Source organism: Lampetra planeri, chromosome 61, assembly GCF_965212315.1.
Source record: "Lampetra planeri chromosome 61, kcLamPlan1.2.h2, whole genome shotgun sequence".
Classification (NCBI taxonomy): Eukaryota; Metazoa; Chordata; class Hyperoartia; order Petromyzontiformes; family Petromyzontidae; genus Lampetra; species Lampetra planeri.
This window is the reverse complement of record NC_136167.1, coordinates 1319710-1342510: the sequence shown is the minus strand read 5'-3', so window position 1 is coordinate 1342510 and position 22801 is coordinate 1319710. Positions and strand designations below refer to the sequence as shown.

The 22801-nt window shown below is 55.8% G+C and overlaps 1 protein-coding gene across 1 annotated transcript in view; it reads left to right on the top strand.

Moving 5' to 3' along the window:
• The window catches only part of LOC144736608 (voltage-dependent P/Q-type calcium channel subunit alpha-1A-like), a 141966-nt gene that overhangs the window by 34737 nt on the left and 84428 nt on the right, over window positions 1–22801 (top strand). The window contains 6 exon segments of the mRNA XM_078619175.1: window positions 11519–11610; window positions 12676–12828; window positions 13893–14068; window positions 16732–16835; window positions 17508–17623; window positions 20016–20072. Coding sequence (XP_078475301.1) covers window positions 11519–11610; window positions 12676–12828; window positions 13893–14068; window positions 16732–16835; window positions 17508–17623; window positions 20016–20072 — 698 coding nt within the window.

Here is a 22801-nt window from a genome sequence, read left to right as displayed (position 1 = left end):
CTCGCAAAGAGACTCACAGACTCGCACAGAGACCCACAGACTCGCAAAGAGACCAACAGACTCGCAAAGAGACCCACAGACTCGCACAGAGACCCACAGACTCGCACAGAGACCCACAGACTCGCACAGAGACCCACAGACTCGCACAGAGACCCACAGACTCGCACAGAGACCCACAGACTCGCACAGAGACCCACAGACTCGCACAGAGACCCACAGACTCGCACAGAGACCCACAGACTCGCACAGAGACCCACAGACTCGCACAGAGACCGAGTTGTCATTAAACGGGGTCCTCTCTAGCGGAGTGAGTTGGCGATGGTCTCGACGATGAATGACTCACAGCAGCAGCAGCAGCACTGCCTCTGCCATCTGCGCGTGCGGGCTACACGTGGGGACATCCTTGGTAGGTGGTGGGGTGGTGGTGGGGGCGTTGTGGGGAGGTGGTAGGGGGATTGTGGTGGGGTGCGGGGGGGGGAGGCGATCTGCGTCGCGTGAGCATGAGACAATGGAGGCCGCAATTCGCTTCATCGCCCGTCGAGGTTCGGCTGACTCAGTCGCTCTCTCACCGTTTCACTCTTTCACTCTGACACTCACTCCATTCTCACTCTCTCTCTCGCAAAAACAGCGTTCAGCGAGCTGGCAAGCACCAATGTGGCCCTATTAGGTGATTAGAACGATGTGGTCCGTCTCTTTGTCTCACGCTTCCGCTTGCTTGCGATTTTAGTTTTGGGCCGTGTGTGTCTGTCCGTGTGTCTGTGTGTCTTTACGTCTGTCCGTTTGTCTGTCCGCCTGCCCGCCCGTGTGTCCGTCCGGGTGTCCGTGTGCGTGTCCACCCTGCGTGGTCCGTCCGCTCCCTCGCTCGCCGGGAGGAGAGGCGGCTCGGCGCAGTGCGGACTAAAATCTCCTGTCCCTTCTGCGTGGGATAGACTCTTGAGCGACGATTTCCTCGTTGCACGCGGTGGGTTTTCTGCGGCCGCCACGGTTTCCTCCCGCACATCGTAATATACAACAACAACCATTCTCATAGCCAGCAGTGCGCAACGCATGAAGAGCAGGAGACAATGACAGAACCAGGGGGCAACCGGCCGAACTCGAGAGGCAAGGCCACTTTAAAGAGATGGGGTTTCAAAGCGGACTTGAATCTACCGACTCCGATTGCCCTGATTTCAAGTGGCGAGGCGATCCGAGGTTTCGGCGCCACGCCAACAAAAGCCCGGTCACCAAGAGAGCGCGACCTGGGAGTGCCGAGCAGTCGGAGACCGGAAGATCTGAAGGACCTTGATGGGATATATACAGAGGACTGCAGAGCTTGGGGGAATGGCTGATGGTGCCGGCTTGCCGCACGGCGGCTGCTGCTGCTGTTGGTGGTGGTGCTGCTGCTGCTACTGCTGGTGATGGTGGCAGCGGCGGTGGTGATGGCTGTTCATGTCCTGCCCATTTGCCGACCGGCGCTTCTTCTTCCGAGACAAAACTGCCGCGGGGCATCATCACGTGGCTTCGGGGGGTGTCATAACTTATTAACGCGTCCGTCGCCTCTCGTGCCGAACAAAGAGGCAAGGCCCGCAGGTGATGGCGACAGGTGGATAGGATGAGAGTCCTTTTGTTTCCGTAGGGGCGTCGTAACAATAGCAAGTTCGTCACGGCAACTGTCGTTGTGATTATGCACAGAGGTGGTGGCGGGCAGGGAGCGGTGGCGCAGCGGTTAAGGGCTTTGCGCTACGAGGCCGGCCTACGCAGGGTTTGATTCCCAGGTCCACGGCCAACGCCAGTCGTGAGTGATCTCAGCTGAAACTGCCCCGGCCATCACCTCAAGGGTGCTGACCAGTGTGGTGAAGTACGCTCAAAACAACCCTGATCCCCGACACGTCATGGGGGGGGGGGGGGGGGGCATGAATCCAGCAGTGGATTGGCAATGATAATGCATCATTATTATTACTACAATTCAACATTTAACCTGCTCTGGTACAAGACCGGGAAGGAGGGTAAAAACGTAGAGGAGGAGTGGCGGTGCAGGAAGGGGGAAGAGGTGGAGGAGGTGGGGGGAGGAGGGGAGGGGGGTGACCGGGCTAAGATCTTAGGGATGATGAGTGAGTGGTGATGATGATGAAAGGATGGTGGTGATGATGATGAGATGGTGATGATGCTGATGAGAGGGTGATTGTAGGGTGATGATGATTATGAGAGTGTGATGGTGGTGGTAGTGGTGGTGGTGATGAGAGAGTGATGATGATGAGATAGTGATGATGAGAGGGTGATGGTGATGATGAGAGGGTGATGATGATGATGATGAGAGTGTGATGGTGATGATGATGAGAGGGTGATGGTGATGATGAGAGGGTGATAGGTGATGATGAGAGGGTGATGGTGATGATGAGAGGGTGATGGTGATGATGAGAGGGTGATGGTGATGATGGTGATGAGATGGTGATGATGAGAGGGTGGTGATGATGAGATGGTGATGATGATGCTGATGAGAGGGTGATGATGCTGATGAGAGGGTGATTATAGGGTAATGATGATTATGAGAGTGTGGTGGTGGTCGTGATGGTGATGAGATGGTGATGATGAGAAGGTGATAATGATGATGAGAGGGTGATGGTGATGAGAGAGTGATGGTGATGAGATGATGATGAGAGGGTGATGGTGGTGGTAGTGGTGGTGGTGGTGATTATAGGGTGATGATGATTATGAGAGTGTGATGGTGCTGGTGGTGTTGATGATGAGAGAGTGATGGTGATGAGATGATGATGATGAGAGGGTGGTGGTAGTGGTGGTAGTGGTGATTATAGGGTGATGATGATTATGAGAGTGTGATGGTGGTGATGATGATGAGATGGTGATGATGAGAGGGTGATGATGATGATAAGGTGATGATGAGAGGGTGATGATGAGAGAGTGATGGTGATGATGGTGATGATGAGAGAGTGATGGTGATAATGGTGATGACGAGATGGTGATGATGATGAGAGGGGAGGGAGGAAGGAGCGAGCAGCAGCAGCGAGCTTCACGGAGGAGCAGCGTCTGTTGTCACAGTGGGCGGGGTTGTGGTTGGGGTTGAGGGGAGGGGTTCAGAGTGGTGGGGGGGCACGCACAGAAGTCACGTGGTGTACGGGAGGCTTGAACTGATTTAGACAGAGAGAGAAATTAGGACATGGACGCTGCCACAGCTGTTTAAACTTTAAACTATTTTAAATGTACCAGGTGTAATGCCCACTGAGCGATGTAGCTCTTTTTAAGAAGTGAACATGGCTATCACAAATGATAACTCAACGAAGTGGATTATCATCATCATCACGTGGACATTTATCGCAGCAGCCAAAGAGTCTACACGCGTGATGCTGATGCTAAATGTGGAGGTTAAACACCGGAGGACCCGGAGAATAATCCACGCGATTGCGGGGAGAACGTGCAAACTCCAAATATACAGCAGCAGGCGTCAGGGTCGGGATCAAACTTGCAACCTCCTGTACACCAGGCGAGGAAGTTAACATCTCCTCGCCACGGTGGTGGTGCCAGTGTGTTTGACTTGCCATCCGGTTCGAGTCCATCTCGACAAGTTTCTGAAGCCCACCACCCCAGCCGCCGCCTTTGTCCACCCGGCGGCGTCAACGGCTTCCAACCGCAGTCAGTCTGTGATCAGCGAGCCGCGCGTGGCGGTGGGATACAGCGTGGGTATCGCTTACTTAGTTAATCTCCTTCATCCCCTATGAGACATGAGTCCTGCCCTTGGCAACATGTTGAGCCTCGCCCAAAGAGAGCCGATCGCCGATGCCAGCTCCTCCTTCACGGTCTTGTGCCAGGTGGTCTCGGGTCTCCCGGAGTTTCCTTTTGCCCGGTGGTGTCCACCTTCGGGGCAATGTTTGGTATACGGTCCTTGGTCCATTCTGAGAACACGAACGAGCCCGTCTGACGGAAGAAGCGGGGCCACCGTGTATCCCGTGGCAGGGGCTTCCCCCAAAGCGCGGATCTCGAGCGGAGAGGGGGGGGGGGGTCGCCTCCGCCAGCGGCGGTCGCCAGCGACGCAAGTTGCAGGGGCTGCGCCCCGTGCCTGTCTCCTGCTCTGAGTGTGATGTGACACTTCCCGCCCGATTCGTAAGATTAACGTGGTGAACGAAAATTAGGGGAAAAAACATTTAACCCCCCATCACTTTATTATCTATAGAGCATCGACGGGTCCCAACTGTGACGGCGATAATGATGCGGATAAATATTTAATTGTGTCTCTGTGTGAGTGTGAGATGTTGCTGCTGCTGCTGCTGCACGAGTGTGTCACACCGAGTGTTGTTGGGGAGCGGTGGCACAGCGGTTAGGGCGCTGCTCCACGAACCAGCCGACCCGAGATCAATTCCCGCTCACGGGCACCAATACCAGTGGCGATTGTCTGAACTGGTCCTGGGCCTCCCCTAGGTCGACTCGGCCTCAAATGAATACCTGGAGTGATGTTATAAAACGTCGCCGCTGCGGCCGTGGTGCTGGCCACCCAACCCCCCCCCCCCCCCTCGTGTGCCACAGTGCCGGACTTGGTAGGTGCTACTCGCTACTAACAGCACTTGACCCAGCAATCTTGTTAAGGCTACACAGGGACTCTTTGTCTTTGTGTGCTGTTCTGTTCGGGACGGTCCAAGCAATATCCTCTTGTCAAGGTGACCGGCTCCTCGCTGACCGCTACAGCTGAGCCATTGACGACAGAGCCGGCCTGGAATGCCATCACTCTGTTAATCCGATTACTGTGGTAATCAGATTACGCTTCCGATTGCTCAAGTGATACGATTACTCAACAAATTGCTTGAGTAATCGGATTACTCTACCGATTACTCGAGTAATCAGAAGATGATCGAGATTACTCTATATTCATGGTTCTTTCGGTGAAGTCGCATAGAAGGGAAATAATTAAATAATAAAAATATTAAACAATAAAATTATCACGTTTCGATTGCAACACAAGCAATCATCATCAGGTGTGAAAACCACAGCAAGAAAATGTCAGATTACTCTAGTAATCCAAGTATTCTAAAGATTACTCTGGTAATCAGATCACTCTACCGATGACAAAAGTAACCGATTGCGGTGTTATACAAATTATAGTAATTAATTATTCTACCAATTGTGTAAGAAATATATTACTCGACTAATTACGTGATTAAACGTTTGCACCGCAGATTACTTAAGTAACCTATTACTCTACCGATGACTTAAACAATCTCTTTATCTCCCGATTACTTAATTAATCAACTACACTGGAGATTACTTGATTCATTACTTGAGAAACCTATTACTGTCCCGACTACTCAATGAATCAAGTACACTGCAGACTACCTGAGAAATATCTTCATCTGCCCCTGACTTGAGCGATCAATCACTCGACCGATCGTCGGTTGAGACCGCTCGAGCAATCGGACGGCAGTAAAATGGTCGGGAGAATAGGAAGTCCACGTGTGCCGCTGGACGGGAGGTGACGGGCGGAGCCTGCTGGCGTCATAGATGTAATTATCGTGGGGGGGGGGGGGGGGGTTTCCCACCTTCGACTCCACGGATGGACGAGTGGGAAACTCAGCTGGGCAAGCCGGAGGTTGTCTCCCTCCGTGTACGAGCGTTGACAGACCGCGTTGACTTTTCTCTCCAGAGAGAGAGAGATTAAATAACCGTTGGCATTCGGTGAAGGGAGAGAGGGAGATGTAATTTAGCGAGAAGGAGAATGTCTTCTCACTATCAACAAATTCACTCCGCAGGGCGTCGTTTTATTTCGTTTCTTTTTTTCCGCCAAAATAATGGAGCTCGCGAACGATGCACCCGGCGTCGTGCCAGTGGTGATTGTTTGTGGCGGCGGTGGTGGTGTTGATGGTGGTGGTGTCGATGGTGGCGGTGTCGATGGTGGTGGTGTCGATGGTGGTAGTGGTGGTGGTGTTGATGGTGGTGGTGTCGATGGTGGTGGTGTCGATGGTGGTGGTGGCGGTGGTGGTGGTGGCGGTGGTAGCGGTGGTGGTGGTGGTGGTGATGGTGGTGTTGATGGTGGTGGTGTCGATGGTGGTGGTGTCGATGGTGGTGGTGGCGGTGGTGGTAGCGGTCATGGTGGTGGCGGTGATGGTGGTGGCGGTGATGGTGGCGTCGATGGTGGTGGTGGTGGTGGCGGTGATGGCGGTGGTGGTAACTTTGCGGAGAAAAGTAAAGAGCAGTTATCCGATAGAAATACTATCTCCGCCATAGGAATGTGGAATTTCCACCACTGGCTCTGCAGGTCTATACCCAGGAAGCGAGCGCCAGTCCCTAAATGCCCACGTGAAAAGTGGATCACGCTGACCGCGTGTGCATTTTAAGAGGAGAAAAACCTCTGTTCTGGCATGGTTGTCTCCATCATCCTCTCCCCCAGTCTCCATGGCGATGCCTGTGGACCCCATTGTTGGTTGCCGTGGCGACCCGTTTCCATGGTTCCCCGCTTCCGGGTGAGGGGATGCTGATGGGAAGTGGCGCGTGGCTTTTTCGCACTGATGGTGGGCGTGTGTGCGTGTGTGTGAGTGTGTGCGTGTGTGTGTGCGTGATGTGTGTGTGTGTGCGTTTGTGTGTGCGTGTGTGTGTGTGCGTACCGTGTGTGGTGTGTGCGTACCGTGTGTGATGTGTGCGTACCGTGTGTGATGTGTGCGTACCGTGTGTGTGCATGTGGTATGCGGGTGTGTGTGTACATGGTGTGTGTGTGCGTGTGTGCGTACGTGCATTTGTGTGCGTGTGGGTGTGCGGTTAGCGCCTCGCGCTACGAACCTGGCCACCTGAGATCGATTCCCGGCTACGACCGCCAACAGCAGCGACGCCGATCGCTCACGGAGCCGGTCCCAGGCAGCCCTCGGCATCACGAATGCGCACCGAAGCAGCGCGTTGAATTACGGTCAGACAGCCCCCATGAGACCGGCACGGCGTGGCGAGGCCTTCATCCAGCAGCGGATTGCCCGATGCCTCAGGGTTATCGTTATAATTGCATTTTGTTAGCGTTGTACAACCAAGGGCGATTGCAGTTAAAGTAGGCCAAGGCTTTGTGCGGTGACGCCTAATCCCCTGAGACCTTTTCACAAAATATCTATAGCCCACGAGGCGTTCTCTCACTTTCGCACGTTCCATTTCAAGTTAAAGGCGTTGATTGTTCCTTTACTCTTATTTATTTATTATTGATGTCATCGTTTTGCTCGTTCACCCAGGAGAGAGCCTCTCTGAGTCTCGTGACTTGTTTTCAGGAGGGTCGTGCCAGGTATGGCAGCAGAGTGGTGGTGGTGGCGGCTATGAGATGTTAACTACCTCGCCTGGTACACAGGAGGTCGTGGGTTCGATCCGGACCCAGATGCCTGCCACTGTATATTTGGAGTTTGCGTCTCTCTCTCCGCGTGGTCGCGTGGAATTTTCTCCGGGTCCTCCGGTTTTTCGCTCCACATTTGGCTGCTGCTATACATTTCCACGTGATGATGATGATGATTTCGTAACGAAACAGGTGGAGTTCTCCACAAATCTTGCTGTCGCCTGATGAAGCAAGTTGTAATAACTGGTGAAACGTCGTACTCGGATTGTAAATGTTGTGGCTTGGCTCTCCAACACACCGGTTAGTGCTGTACTAGTTTACTACACTATACACTACTATACACTATACACCACACTATACACTACACTATACACTAGTGCTGTACTGTACTACACTATACACTACTATACACTACAATACACTACTATACAATACACTACACTACTATACACTACACTACTATACACTACACACTATACACAATACACTACACTATACACTAGTGCTGTGCTAGTGAAGAATTGGCACGTTCTGTTTACGTGACAACCCTTACTAGTTGGCTGTGTCGGGTGGTGGCGGGTTTAACGACACATTTATATATTTACACGATCTCACCCACAAACACCTCCACTGTGAGTGATGATGATGATGAGCCGCCACTTCGATGAGCTGTCGTTGGTGGCCATGGGGAGCAGTGGCACGGCAGTGGCACGGCGGTGGCACGGTAGTCGCACGGCAGTGGCACGGCGGTGGCACGGTAGTGGCACGGCAGTGGCACGGCGGTGGCACGGCAGTGGCACGGCGGTGGCACGGCGGTGGCACGGCGGTGGCACGGCGGTGGCACGGCGGTGGCACGGCAGTGGCACGGTGGTGGCACGGCGGTTCGCGCGCTGTGCTCCGCTGTGCTCCGCTCACGGCCAGCGCCGGTGACGATTATCTGAAGAGGACATGTGCCTCCGCTAGGTAGACGCAGCCTCAAATGCGTACCCGGTGCGGTGTGTAAACATCGTTACCGGGGAGACAAAGGCCGTCGGGCCCGGTGCTGGTCACCCACCCCCTCGTGTACCGTGCCGTAGGCGCTCGCAAACAGCACTTGCCCCTACAGTGTGTTGAGGCTAGGCGGGGGGTCTTTGTCTTTGTGTGCGTGTCCTTGTTCTCTCGTCTCTCTCTCTCCGCTCCCGCCGCCGTCGCTCGATTGAAAATCAGGACGCATCCACGACCCGGTCACGAGCACAAAAATAAACCCTCTTCTCTACACACCACACCCACACCACACTCACACCACACCCACACCACACTCACACCACACCACACTCACACCACACCACACTCACACCACACTGGTATTTATCGGCTATAGTGATGCCCTTCTTCCTCTATGCTTTTGAAACGTGGACCTCGCTAATTAAACACCTGCGCTGGTTACCAACATTCAGACTGGCATGCCAGGTTGGATTGTGTGAGGAGCTCCCAAATCCTTGAAAGATCTGGACACATTCCCATCGGTGAGTTCTTCCGGCAGGCGAGGCTGCGTTGGCTGGGTCACGTAGCCCGCATGCCCAACCACCGCATGCCCAAGCAGCTTCTGTTTGGCCGGACAGAGAGGGCTAAACGATCACGACACGGGCTAGAGACTAATACGGTACGGGAGGATGTGGAACTGGGTAGACTTGCCGAAGACTGGTACCGGCGGTGTCAAGATCGGCCTCTGTGGGAGGCAGTCGCCCTCCAGCAGCAGCAGAGGACAGAGGGGCGATGCTCACAACAACGAGCGGAGCGCTGGGCGGAAAAAACACAGCGAGTTGGCACAGTAGGAGGTACAGCTGATGGTGCCTCTACCAGTGGTCATCTCAGTCGGCCAACCCGTGGCACCTGCTGGGTCTGTCCCGAGAACTCCTGCACCTAGCCTGGCACGGTAGGGGTACAGCTGGTGGTGCATCTACCAGTGGTCATTTCAGTCGGCCAACCCGTGGCACCTGCTGGGTCTGTCCCGAGAACTCCTGCACCTAGCCTGGCACGGTAGGGGTACAGCTGGTGGTGCATCTACCAGTGGTCATCTCAGTCGGCCAACCCGTGGCACCTGCTGGGTCTGTCCCGAGACCCCCTCGCCGCTGCGCGTGGCCTCAAAGTGCACCTGGCCTGGCACTGGCGCCGTGGTGACGTCACCGAGTGGCAAGTGGCCGGGGGGTGTTGGTGTTGGTGGGGGTGTTGGTGGGGGTGTTGGTGGTGGTGTTGGTGGGGGTGTTGGTGGTGGTGGTGTTGGTGGTGTTGGTGGTGGTGGTGTTGTGTATGTGGGGGTGTTGGTGGGGGTGTTGGTGGTGGTGGGGGTGTTGGTGGTGGGGGTGTTGGTGGTGGTGTTGGTGGTGGTGGGGGTGTTGGTGGTGGTGGTGTTGGTGGTGGTGGTGGTGGTGTTGGTGTTGGTGGTGGTGTTGGTGGTGTTGTTGGTGGTGGTGTTGGTGGGGGTGTTGGTGTTGGTGTTGGTGGTGTTGGTGGTGTTGTTGGTGTTGGTGGTGGTGTTGGTGGGGGTGTTGGTGGTTGTGGGGGTGTTGGTGGGGGTGTTAGTGGTGGTGTTGGTGGTGTTGGTGTTGGTGGTGTTGTTGGTGTTGGTGGTGGTGTTGGTGGGGGTGTTGGTGGTTGTGGGGGTGTTGGTGGGGGTGTTAGTGGTGGTGTTGGTGGGGGTGTTGGTGGGGGTGTTGGTGGGGGTGTTGGTGGGGGTGGTGGTGGTGGGGGTGTTGGTGGGGGTGTTGGTGGGGGTGTTGGTGGTGGTGGGGGTGTTGGTGGGGGTGTTGGTGGTGGTGTTGGTGGTGTTGTTGGTGTTGGTGGGGGTGTTGGTGTTGGTGGGGGTGTTGGTGGTGGTGGGGGTGTTGGTTGTGGTGGTGGTGGGGGTGTTGGAGGTGGTGGTGGTGGGGGTGTTGGTGTTGGTGGTGGTGGTGGTGGTGTTGGTGGTGTTGTTGTTGTTGGTGGTGGTGGTGTTGGTGGGGGTGTTGGTGGTTGTGGGGGTGTTGGTGTTGGTGGTGGTGTTGGTGGTGGTGGGGGTGTTGGTGGTGGTGTTGGTGGTGTTGGTGGTGGTGTTGGTGTTGGTGGTGGTGTTGGTGGTGGTGTTGGTGTTGGTGGTGTTGGTGGTGTTGTTGGTGGTGGTGTTGGTGGGGGTGTTGGTGTTGGTGTTGGTGGTGGTGGTGTTGGTGGTGTTGTTGGTGTTGGTGGTGGTGTTGGTGGGGGTGTTGGTGGTTGTGGGGGTGTTGGTGGGGGTGTTAGTGGTGGTGTTGGTGGTGTTGGTGGGGGGTGTTGGTGTTGGTGGGGGTGTTGGTGGGGGTGTTGGTGGTGGTGGGGGTGTTGGTGGGGGTGTTGGTGGGGGTGTTGGTGGTGGTGGGGGTGTTGGTGGGGGTGTTGGTGGTGGTGTTGGTGGTGTTGTTGGTGTTGGTGGGGGTGTTGGTGGGGGTGTTGGTGGGGGTGTTGGTGGGGGTGTTGGTGGTGGTGTTGGTTGTGGTGGTGGTGGGGGGTGTTGGAGGTGGTGGTGGTGGGGGTGTTGGTGTTGGTGGTGGTGGTGTTGGTGGTGGTGTTGGTGGTGGTGTTGTTGGTGGTGGTGGTGGTGTTGGTGGGGGTGTGGTGGTTGTGGGGGTGTTGGTGGGGGTGTTGGTGTTGGTGGTGGGGGTGTTGGTGTTGGTGGTGTTGTTGTTGGTGGTGGTGGTGTTGGTGGGGGTGTTGGTGGTTGTGGGGGTGTTGGTGGGGGTGTTGGTGGTGGTGGGGGTGTTGGTGGGGGTGTTGGTGGTGGTGTTGGTGGTGTTGTTGGTGTTGGTGGGGGTATTGGTGGGGGTGTTGGTGTTGGTGGGGGTGTTGGTGGTGGTGGGGGTGTTGGTTGTGGTGGTGGTGGGGGTGTTGGAGGTGGTGGTGGTGGGGGTGTTGGTGTTGGTGGTGGTGTTGGTGGTGGTGGGTGTTGGTGGTGGTGTGGTGGTGTTGGTGGTGGTGGTGTTGGTGGGGGTGTTGGTGGTGTTGGTGGGGGTGTTGGTGGGGGTGGGGGTGTTGGTGGTGGTGGTGGGGGTGTTGGTGTTGTTGTTGTTGGTGGTGAGCGCGCCGCGCTACGAACCTCACGGCCCTGGGCCCTCCCCTAGGTCGGTGTGTGTCGACGTCACCCCGTGTGCCGTGCCGCCCTTCAGAGGTGCTGCTCCCCGCTCGCGGCACTTTCCCCAACAGTCTGTGATGCTACACGGGGGATCTTTGTCTTTGTGTGCGTGCCAGGCTGCTCGCTAACATGGGCAGCTACTACGACCTGCGCACTCTGCGTGCCGTCAGAGTGCTACGGCCGCTCAAGCTCGTGTCTGGCATCCCAAGTACTCCCTCACACTCCCCCTCACACTCCCACTCCCTCGCACACCCCCTCCCTCCCACTTCCTCGCACTCCCACTCCCTCGCACTCCCCCTCCCTCACACTCCCTCGCACTCACACTCCCTCACACTCCCTCGCACTCCCCCTCCCTCACACTCCCCCTCACACTCCCACTCCCTCGCACACCCCCTCCCTCCCACTTCCTCGCACTCCCTCACACTCCCCTCCCTCCCTCCCACTCCCCCTCCCACTTCCTCACACTCCTTCACACTCCCTCCCACTCCCCCGCACTCCCTCCCACTCCCTCGCACTCCCACTCCCCCACTCCATCAGACTCTCCCGTCTCTAGCAACTCACACTCTCGATGCCTGCGTTCGATGATGTAGATGATGGTGTCGGCATGAACTGCTGATTATGCTGCTGCTGATGATGATGGCGATGATGCTGCTACTGATGATGCTTGCTAATGGTGCTGCTTATGATGATGTGCGACTGATAGTGGTGCTGCTGATGATGATTCTGTTGCTGCTGATGATGATGATGGTGCTGTTTGCTACTGATGATGACAATGATGCTGCTACTGATAATGGTAATGCTGATGATGATGGCGATGATGCTGCTACTGATGATGATGGTGCTGCGACTGATGATGATGCTGATGTTGATGATGGTGCTGCTTGCTGCTGCTGATGAAAATGATGCTGCTCATGATGATTGTTCAGCTATTGATGGTGGTGGTGCTGATGATGATTGCGATGATGCGGCTACTGGTAATGATGGTGCTGCTACTGATTACGATACTGCTGCTGCTGCTGGTCATGCTGCTCCTGCTGCTTCTACTGCTGATAACGATGGTGCTGCTGATGATGTTGCTGCTACTGCTGATGACGGTGTTGCTGCTGCTGATGCTGCTGATGATGCCGATGGTGCTGATGATGATGCTGCTGATGATGCTGACGATACTGCTGTGCTTGCTACTAATGATGATTATGCTGCTGCAACTGCTCATGACGACGCCGATGATACTGTTGTTGCTGATGGTAACGATGGTGCTGCTGATGCCGTGCAGGTCTGCAGGTGGTACTCAAGTCCATCATGAAGGCGATGATCCCCTTGCTGCAGATTGAGCTGCTCCTCTTCTTTGCTATCCTCATGTTCGCCATCATCGGCATGGAGTTCTACATGGGCAAGCTGCACAGCACCTGCTACAACAACGTCACCGGTGCGCGCTCTCAGCCCTCGCCAGCATCACCAGCAGCAGCAACATCATCATCATCAAAACCATCATCATCATCATCAAAACCACCATCATCAGCAGCAGCAACATTATCATCATCATCACCAGCAGCAGCAGCATCACCAGCAGCATTAACATCATCATCATCAAAATCATCATCATCAAAATCATCATCATCAAAACCATCATCATCAAAACCACCATCATCATCAGCAGCAACATTATCATCATCATCACCAGCAGCAGCAGCATCACCAGCAGCAGCAACATCATCATCAAAACCATCATTATCACCACATTCAGCAGCCTCAGCAGCATCACCAAGACCATCATCATCACAATCAACAGCATCATTAAAACCATCATCATCACAATCAGCAGCATCATCATCAAAACCATCATCATCACAATCAGTAGCATCGTCAAAACCATCATCATCACAATCATCATCAGCAGCAGCATCAAAACCATCATCATCATAAGCAGCAGCATCAACAGCAGCATCATCAGCGGCAGTGTTATGAGTATCATGAGCATCATCATCATCAGCAGCATCATCAGCGGCAGTGTCGCGAACATCATCACGACGGCCGCGTCCCTGTGGGTGAATGACGGGTGGCACAGGTGGTACATCTGCCGCTCATCTCAGTCAGTCGACCCATAACGCCCGGGGTCTGTCCACGTCACGTGACCTCCTCGACGCGTACCTAGCCTGGCACAAAGCACCGTGGTGACGTCACCGCCACCTCGGTCGCTAACGGCGTTTATTTGCGCAACTAGGTAACGAGGATGACGACGATGGTGTCTTCCCCTCTTCCTCCTCCTCCTCCCTGTCCACCCTCCTCTTCCATCCTCCACCCATCCTCCATCCTCCTCTCCCACCCTTCTCTTCCATCCTCCACCCATCCTCCATCTTTCACCCTCCTCTTCCATCCTCCACCCTCCTCTTCCATCCTCCACCCATCTTCCATCCTCCTCTTCCATCCTCCACCCATCCTCCTCTTCTATCCTCCACCCATCCTCCACCCTCCCCGTCCATCTTCCGGCAGAATCCTGGGAGGACGACCGCTTGTGCGGGGTGCGGCCTTGCCCCAACAACCTCGTGTGCCAGTCGGGCTGGATCGGCCCCAACTTCGGCATCACCAAGTTCGACAACATCCTCTTCGCGATCCTCACCGTCTTCCAGTGCATCACCATGGAGGGCTGGACAGACCTCCTCTACTACGTGAGCGGAGCGCCGCTGCTCGGTCGACAACTCATTTCCCAAGGACCGCGTTTAGTTTGTTGGCCTTCCCCCGCCCCCTCCGCGCCTCCCATTAGCACAGTCGGCGACGTCCGGTGCTGCGAGAAAAGTTCAGCGTGCGTGCGTACGCGCGTACGTACGCGCGTGTGTGCGTGCGTACGCATGGACAGCCCTGGGTGAACGACACGCGCCGCTTCTGCGGCCGTCTGGAAAGCTCTTTCCTTCCAGAAGTTTAGAAGGCCTTGGGAGCTGTGATGCACTTTTAGATCGTCATCGTCATCTCTATTGAAGACTAATGAACTACTTTAGTGTTTAGTTTGTTGTCCTTCCCCCGCACCTCTGAGCAGCAGCACGGTTGGCAACATAGTACGTACAAAGGTCCCCCGTGTAGCTGACGACTCGGGATCATCGGGGCAAGTGCCGGGTATCGAGTGTCGCCCGCCCGCACGACCAAGCGCCTTTGTTGTCTCCCCGTTGCCGACGCCGGTTTCTACGCAGCGCGGAGACGCACTGGCCACCCGTCTAGGGGGGGGGGGGGGGGCTGACGTTTGGCTGCGAGCGGCTCGGCTCTGCCGGGCTCACGAGCGTGGCGCTAACAACCGCTGGGCGGCACGAAGACAAAGATCCCCCGCGTAGCCTTCACTGACTGTTGGGGCAAGTGCTGTTAGCGAGTCGCACGAGGGGGTGGGTGGGTGGCCAGCACCTCGCCCGGCCGCCTTTGTCTCCCCGGTGGCGACGTTTACTGCACACCGCACCGGGTACTCATTTGAGGCTCAGTCGACCTAGGGGAGGCCCAGGACCGGTTCAAATATATTCGTCACCGATGTTGGCTGTGAGCGGGAATCGAACTCAGGTCGCCCGGTTCGTAGCGCAGTAAAGCCCTCACCGCTACACCACCGCTTCCTGCACACACGTGCACACGCGCACACGCGCGCGCGCGCACGCACACACACACACATGTACACACACACACACATGTACACACATGCGCGCCGCTGCTGAGCCCCTCGCTCGTTGCAAATGAAGTGCTCTGGATTTGTTCTGCGTTACCCCCCCCCCACGTGCAGATTGATCGGCTCGTCTGCGTTCAGAGGGGCCGTGCTTGGCACAATCGATCCTGCTGACGTCACTGATAATCAGTGGGATGTGTCTGATCAGGGGGGAGGGGTCTGATTGGTGGGGAGGGGTCTGATGAGTGAGGAGGGGTCTGATTGGTGGGGGGGTGTGATTGGTGGGGAGGGGTCTGATTGGTGGGGAGGGGTCTGATTGGTGGGGAGGGGTCTGATTGGTGGGGAGGGGTCTGATTGGTGGGGAGGGGTCTGATTGGTGGGGAGGGGTCTGATTGGTGGGGAGGGGTCTGATTGGTGGGGAGGGGTCTGATTGGTGGGGAGGGGTGTGGTGAGTGGGGAGGGGTCTGGTGAGTGGGGAGGGGTGTGTTTAGTGGGGGGGGGGGGGGTGGAGAAATTCTAAATTTGTAACGTTGGCGATCCCTTTAATGTCCACACGTGCCTAATGATTACTAATTATAATTCGTGTGTATTTAAATTTTCTTGGAGTTTAAATAGCGCCCAGTTCCCATTCCGGTGCTGCGCCTGATGGTGTGGAGCGGTGGAGCAGAAACAAGTCAGTGGTGATTGATGAGCCGGCACTCACTCAGCCCCTCGCTTATCCGGAGCAGTCAGTCACCCCCCTGATCGCTCCTCTATCACTCCCCTGATCGCTCCCCTATCGCTGCTACTGCCGCTGTGCGTCGCCCTTTCCCGTGAATTTCACTCACGGGCTCCGCCGGCAGACGGGGGGAGCGTGTGGGCACGCCGCACAACAACAGCGGTGGTATTAACCAGGGCGGCCGCTGGATTGGAACGGCGAACCTCGGCCATGTTCGAGTTCATGGTGTGTTGTGCCGTGTTGTACGCGCGTTGTCCGACGTTCACCGTACGTAGCCAACCGTGCTGACCGGAGGTGTTCACCAGAAGTGAGAACTCATGAGGCCAGAACGAGTCTCGTTCGCAAGAGTGAGTGAATGAGTGAGGGAATGAGTGAGTGAATGAGTGAGGGAATGAGTGAGTGAATGAGTGAGTAGGTGGTGAGTGAGTGGGTGACTGCATGTGAATGGTGGGTGAGTGGGACGGTGGGTGATAGCACAGTGGGGGGGGGGGGGGGGCACAGCTGCTGGTGGCTTCTGCCAGCCATCTCAGTCGGTCAACCCATGGCACCTGGGTCTGCCCCGTGACCTCTTGCCAGCGAGCCTTGGACACTTCACGTGGGGCACAAAGTGCACGTGGCCTGGCACCAGCGCCGTGGTGACCTCGCCACCACTTAGCGTGGACGGCAGTTGTCACTGGCGGCGCGCTGCGCTTCGAACCCCGCGACCAGAGTTCGATTCCCACTCGCCGTCACGCTAGTGTCGATTATCCGAACCAGACCTGGGCCTCCCCTAGGTCGACTCGGCCTCAAATGAGTACCCGGTGCGGTGCGTAGTAAACATTGCCACTCGGGAGACGAAGGCGGCCGGGCGTGGTGCTGGCCACCCCCCCCTCGTGTGCCGTGCCGGCCTTCGTAGGTGCTGCTACTCGCTAACGGCGCTTGCCCCGACGGTCTGTTGAGGCTACACGGGGGATCTTTGTCTTTGTGTGTGCGTGCAGACCAACGACGTGTACGGGAGCAAGTGGAACTGGCTCTACTTCGTTCCCCTCATCATCATCGGCTCCTTCTTCATGCTCAACCTCGTGCTGGGAGTCCTGTCTGGGTGCGTTCCTCCCCCCTTGGTCCTTCTCTCTTGGCGAGTCTCAAGACTTCGTCTGTCTGTCGATCCGCCACGCATCGTTGCACGTGTCCACATATCCGTCCACGCGTGACGTCCGTCCATCTATCCGTGCGTCTCTCGTACCTCCCGCACCTATGAGCACGGTTGGCTACATCCGGTGTTAAAGAAGTTCATCGTCCACGCACACGTCCCGCCCACACTAACACTACCCATAGACTCAACACTGCCCATAGACTCAACACTGCCCATAGACTCAACACTGCCCATAGACTCAACACTGCCCATAGACTCAACACTGCCCATAGACTCAACACTGCCCATAGACTCAACACTGCCCATAGACTCAACACTGCCCATAGACTCAACACTGCCCATAGACTCAACACTACCCATAGACTCAACACTGCCCATTGACTCAACACTGCCCATAGACTCAACACTGCCCATAGACTCAACACTGCCCATAGGCTCAACACTGCCCGCACTGCAACTCCAAGTATCTTATCTACCGATTCATCTATCCATGCACTTCATCCACCCACCCACCCATCAACACGTGTCTAACCATGACCCCCACGTGTCTGCGCCTACGTGCCTCCGTAACCCTGTATGTGTGTGTGTCTGGGACCCCTCGCCTCACTCCCGCGGATGCAGTGAGTTTGCCAAGGAGCGCGAGCGTGTGGAGAACCGCCGCGCCTTCCTCAAGCTGCGTCGGCAGCAGCAGATCGAGCGCGAGCTCAACGGGTACATGGAGTGGATCTGCAAGGCCGGTGCGACACGCCACCAGCACCACCGCAACCACCGCCACCGCAACCACCACCACCAACACCAGCACCACCACCGTCAGCACCACCGCAACCACCGCCGCCACCACTGCCGACCCGCCACCAGCTCCACCACCACTGCCAGCACCACTGCCGCAACCACCGCCACCGCCGCCACCACCGCAACCACCGCAACCATCGCCGCCACCACTGCCGCCCCGCCACCAGCACCACCACCGCCGCCAGCACCACCACACACACACCACAACCCTCGGCACACCACCACCACCACCACCACAACGCATGGCACACAACAACGCTCGGCACACCACCACGCGATTGTGTCTGTGCACGAGTATCTAGACGTGTCTGCGTGTGTGTGTGTGTGTCTGCGTGTGTTCACACGCCCGTGTGCCTGTGTCCCTCTCTCTGCGTTTGCCTGTGTAGCTACGTGTGTGTGTGTGAGTAGATACGTGTGTGTGTGTGAGTAGCTACGTGTGCGTGTGTGGGGAGCGGTAGTGTAGCGATTAGCGCGCTGCGCTATGAACCCGGCGACACGATTCCCGCTCACGGCCAACACCAGTGACGATTATCTGAACCGCTCCTGGGCCTCCCCTAGGTCGATTCAGCCTCAAATGAGTACCTGGTGCAGTGTGTAAAGTATCGCCACTGGGGATACAAAGGCGGTCGAGCGTGGTGCTGGCCACCCACCCCCTCGTGTACCTTTCCGGCCTTCATAGGTGCTCGCTAACAGCACTTGCCCCATCAGTCTGTTAAGGCTATACGAGGAAGGGGTTCTTTGTCTCTGTGGGGTGCAGGTGGTGTCTCGCTCCCCACCCGCTTAATATTTGATTACGGCAGGTGTGCCAGCCAGATGTGCTGGCCAGGTGTGCCGGCCAGGTGTGCCGGCCAGGTGTGCTAACAACAAAGACGCGCTGCACTATGATCGTGCAAAGACACCCCGTTCTGACGCGCCGTGTGCGTGTGCGCACGCGTGCATGCGTGTTGTGCATGCGTGCTCGTGTGCGTGCGGGCGTGTGTATTTGTGTTGTATGCGCGTGTGTGTGCGTGCGGACGTGTGTGTTTGTGTTGTACGCGCGTGTGTGTGCGTGTGTGTGTGCATGTGTGTGCGTGCGGACGTGTGTATTTGTGTTGTACGCGCGTGTGTGTGCGTGCGGGCGTGTGTGTTTGTGTTGTACGCGCGTGTGTGTGCGTGTGTGTACGGAACACAGCAACAGCGTCTTCATTATCAGTGTCACAGGGGGGAGGTGGGGTAACTCTGCGCGCAGCTGGAGGGGTAATTTATTATTTGTAAGGGGGGCGTAGAACACAAAAACTGAAATGAAAATGCGGGCGACATTAATATTTCATGTGCCGCTAAACGGGCCCGGAGATGAGCGGCGTTGCGTTTTTTGACACGCCCCCCCCCCCCCTGGGGAGTGGAGAGGGGGTGTTATGCACTACAGGGGAATACTCTACTTACGAACATTCGACTTACGAACTTTCGGAGATACGAACAAACCTGGTCCGTATGTCCAGTTGCTTGTTCGGACCGAGAGTCGTAAGTTCAACTTGCCCGTGCAATAGATGGCGGTGGTGGCATCTACATCTACAGACCGTGAAGAACCAGTGGCATCTACATCTGCAGAACATGAAGGCGCATTAGCATATACATCTACAGGAGATTATACAACTTTAAAAGTCACGTCTCGTGTATAGTGTGCACGCCATACAACACGTTTAGAATCGACAGGAGTAAAGTTGCACTTACTAACAACTCGACCCACCAACAGACCTCTGGATAGGAGACGGGGGTAGGGATGATGGTTCCACTCTCTCGTCTGTGTCCATGTATATATGTGTGTGTATGTATGTATGTGTGTCTTTGGCCTTTGTGTATGTGTGTGTGGAGCGGTAGCGTAGCGGTTCGCTCGCTGCGCTATGAACCTGGCAACACGGGTTCGATTCCCGCTCACGGCCAACACCAGTGACGATTATCTGAACCGGTCCTGAGCCTCGCCTAGGTCGACACAGCCTCAAATGAGTACCTGGTGTGGTGTGTAAACATCGCCACTGGGGAGACAGGCGGTCGGGCGTGGTGCTGGCCACCCATCCCCTTGTGTACCGTTCCGGCCTTCAAAGGTGCTCGCTAACAGCACTTGCTGTTACAGTCTGTTAAGGCTACACGGGGGATCTTTGTCTTTGTTTTTTGTGTGTGCTGGACCTCTTTCGCACCATGCGTAGCCAACCGTGCAAATCGGAGCTGCGCTGGGGGGGGGGGGGACAACAAGTCACTAAACACAACAACAGCAACAACAAGCAGTTCCAAAAGAGAAGAGTGTTCAACCGTGGCGTGTCCCACCCCTCCCTCCCCCCTCGTGTCGTCTCTCGTGTCCAGAAGAGGTGATGCTTGCGGAAGAGGACAGGAACGCAGAGGAGAAGTCTGCCTTCGACGGTAAGGGCCCCCACCCCCCCCCCCACCAGCAATCGACAAAAGCCGCAGGCGGTCAGCTCCAGCGGGCGAGGCGGCTGGTGTCGTTAGCGAGCGCCTATTAAGGCCAACAGCGCTCAGTCAGTGTCTTATGGGACCCCTCTACCCTTTCTGGCAATGTTCAAACGCCAAATAGACAGCGTTTGCAAGGCATCATCAAGTCTGCATTAACGGCACGTGCTTGTGGCAAAACATGCAAACCAACATGGCGTTAATAATTATGTACACATCGTCTTTGAAACTGTGATTGGGCCTACGCTTGATGGCCTCGTCTTACCACCATCTCGCCGCGGTGGCCAGGAGATGTTAACTCCCTCGCCTGGTGTGCAGGAGGTCGTGGGTTCCATCCCAACCCTGATGCCTGCTGCTGCTGCTGTATATTTGGAGTCTGCGTGTTTCTATCTCTCCCTGTGGTCACGTGGATATTTTTCCGGGTCCTCCGGATTTGTTCCTCTACATTTAGAATCAACGTTGCGTTCAGAGTGTTTTGCTGCTCTAAATGTCCACACGATGATGACAAGACACTTGGTTAAGCTATCGTTACACGTGGCCAGATCACTTCTGAAAAAAGAGCTGCGTAGCTCAGTGGGGCGTTCTCTGATCAAATAAAACTAGTAATAGAACAATAATAGAATCGCAACCGCTATGATAATGATGAGTATTAACTAGGGCGGCCGATGTAATAGCAACCACGAACCCCCGAGCAGCCGCGTCACCGCAGTCCATCGATCACCCCCCACGCCACCCCCACCCGCCACGCACGCGCGTGCCTCCAACAATTGATTGCGACCTCCAATCAAACGCTTTGCCCTGCTCCACAATCCCTGGGGTAGTTCGCATGGGATCACGCACACACGCACATGGACAAAGATCCCCCGTATAGCCCAAGCAGACTGTTGGGACAAGTGCTGTTGGCGAGTAGCACCGATGAAGTCCGACCCGGCACACAAGGGGGTGGGTGGCCAGCACCACGCTGGCCGCCTTTCTCTCCACCGGTGCTGATATTTTGCTTACGCACCGCACCAAGTACTTATTTAAGGCCAAGTCGATCTAGGGGGAGACGCTCGTTTGGGATTCTCCGCTCACCTCCCACGTGAAGCCACATGCTGCGCAATGGGAATGGCCACACGTCCCAGTATGAGCAGCACTGCCTTCCCGGGTGGACAGAGCGAATTATTATGACTGCACAAGAGAGTCTTTTTGGGGTTAGATTGCGTCAATATGTAAATGTATCGTTAAACCCGCCACCACCTTGTGCAGCCAATTAGTAAGATTTGTCAACGTAAACAAAACGTGAGAATTCGTTACAAGTGTGGCACAATGGTGCGTGAGAGATTAAACCCACAACAAACTTCTCTTATGGACAATGTTGGTCGCGAAAGCCCACGTGTTTAAACGTTTATCAATGCAATAACTACGAAACAATAATCCGTCTCTCCTCCACAAAAACACAACAAAGAACAAACCCATCGCCATGCTCATTCCCGACGGTGGCCGACATGTGCCGCACCTCGCCAGGCACATACGGGAGGTGCCACGATGGTTTGCGAGCGCCTATTAAGGGACTGCCCATCCCACAACGGGGGGGGGGGGGGGGGTGGGGGTGGTTTCCCAATCCACCTTTCGTGTTCCGCTAGCTGCCTGGATGCGGCACTTGTTGTGCCGCCGGTACACGCACATGTGTGTACGCACGTGTGTGTACGTACACACACTTGCGTCCAACAGCTGTGGATGCACACACACAAAACATAGCCAAAGATCCCCCCTCCCCTCGTGTAGCCTGTGCTGGTCCGCGAGCAACCTCTACGTAGCGGGCCTAATGAGAGGGGGTGGTGTGGCCAATCACCACGCCCGGCCGCCTTTGTCTTCCCCCCCACCCCTCGAGGTATAGACTTGAGGCTGAGTTGACGTGCGGGGAAGTCCCAGGAGCAGTTGTTCCGAGTTGGGATAGAACGCGCCACTTATGTTGGGCCGAGCAGGGCAGTGCAGTGCACCACGGTGGCTCGAATCGCTCTACGAGGTGCTGTTGGGTAATTCCACTCCTGTTGTCCAAGCATATGGATTTGCAGCACATGGGCAGAGGTCAAAGGCGCAGCCCTGCAATCTCTTTGCTCTCGCCACCGCTGGGCACAGGGGCCCCCCTCCGGTAGAGGAAGCCCGACAGAGAGAGTCCCTCTCCGCGTGGTATTTGGTCTACTCTTCCACGCTGAGTCGGACGTCTCTGGAAGAGGTGGAAGTGACACCCGCCACGCCGGTAGAAGGTGCGGTGGGTGCAGTGCCGGATTATCCTCGTAGCAAAAGTAGCTCCATATGCTATTGGGCCCCGCACTTTCAAGGGCCCCGCTCTAAATGCTTTCAAGCTATCAATTCCTGTTCAGTGATTCTGCACTTGCTCTATTACTATAGTACTATACTGCCTTCACCTTTTATGAACGACTGGGTGTTTAAGGTTAGCGATTTGTCGTATTATCTGGCTGAATAGCGAATGAAAAAATCCAAATACTTTACTATGGAAGTAAAAAATTGCGTGTTTTAATGTGTATGTGTTACAGGCTCCGCACTCGCTTAATCCTGCACTGGGTGGGTGGAGTGGGGGATTGAACCGTCGGGGGTGAGAGGGGTGGGGGGAGGGGGCAGTCTGGAAATATTAGCTCTCTAAATGTGGGCACCTTACATTCAGAAGAAAATAAAAA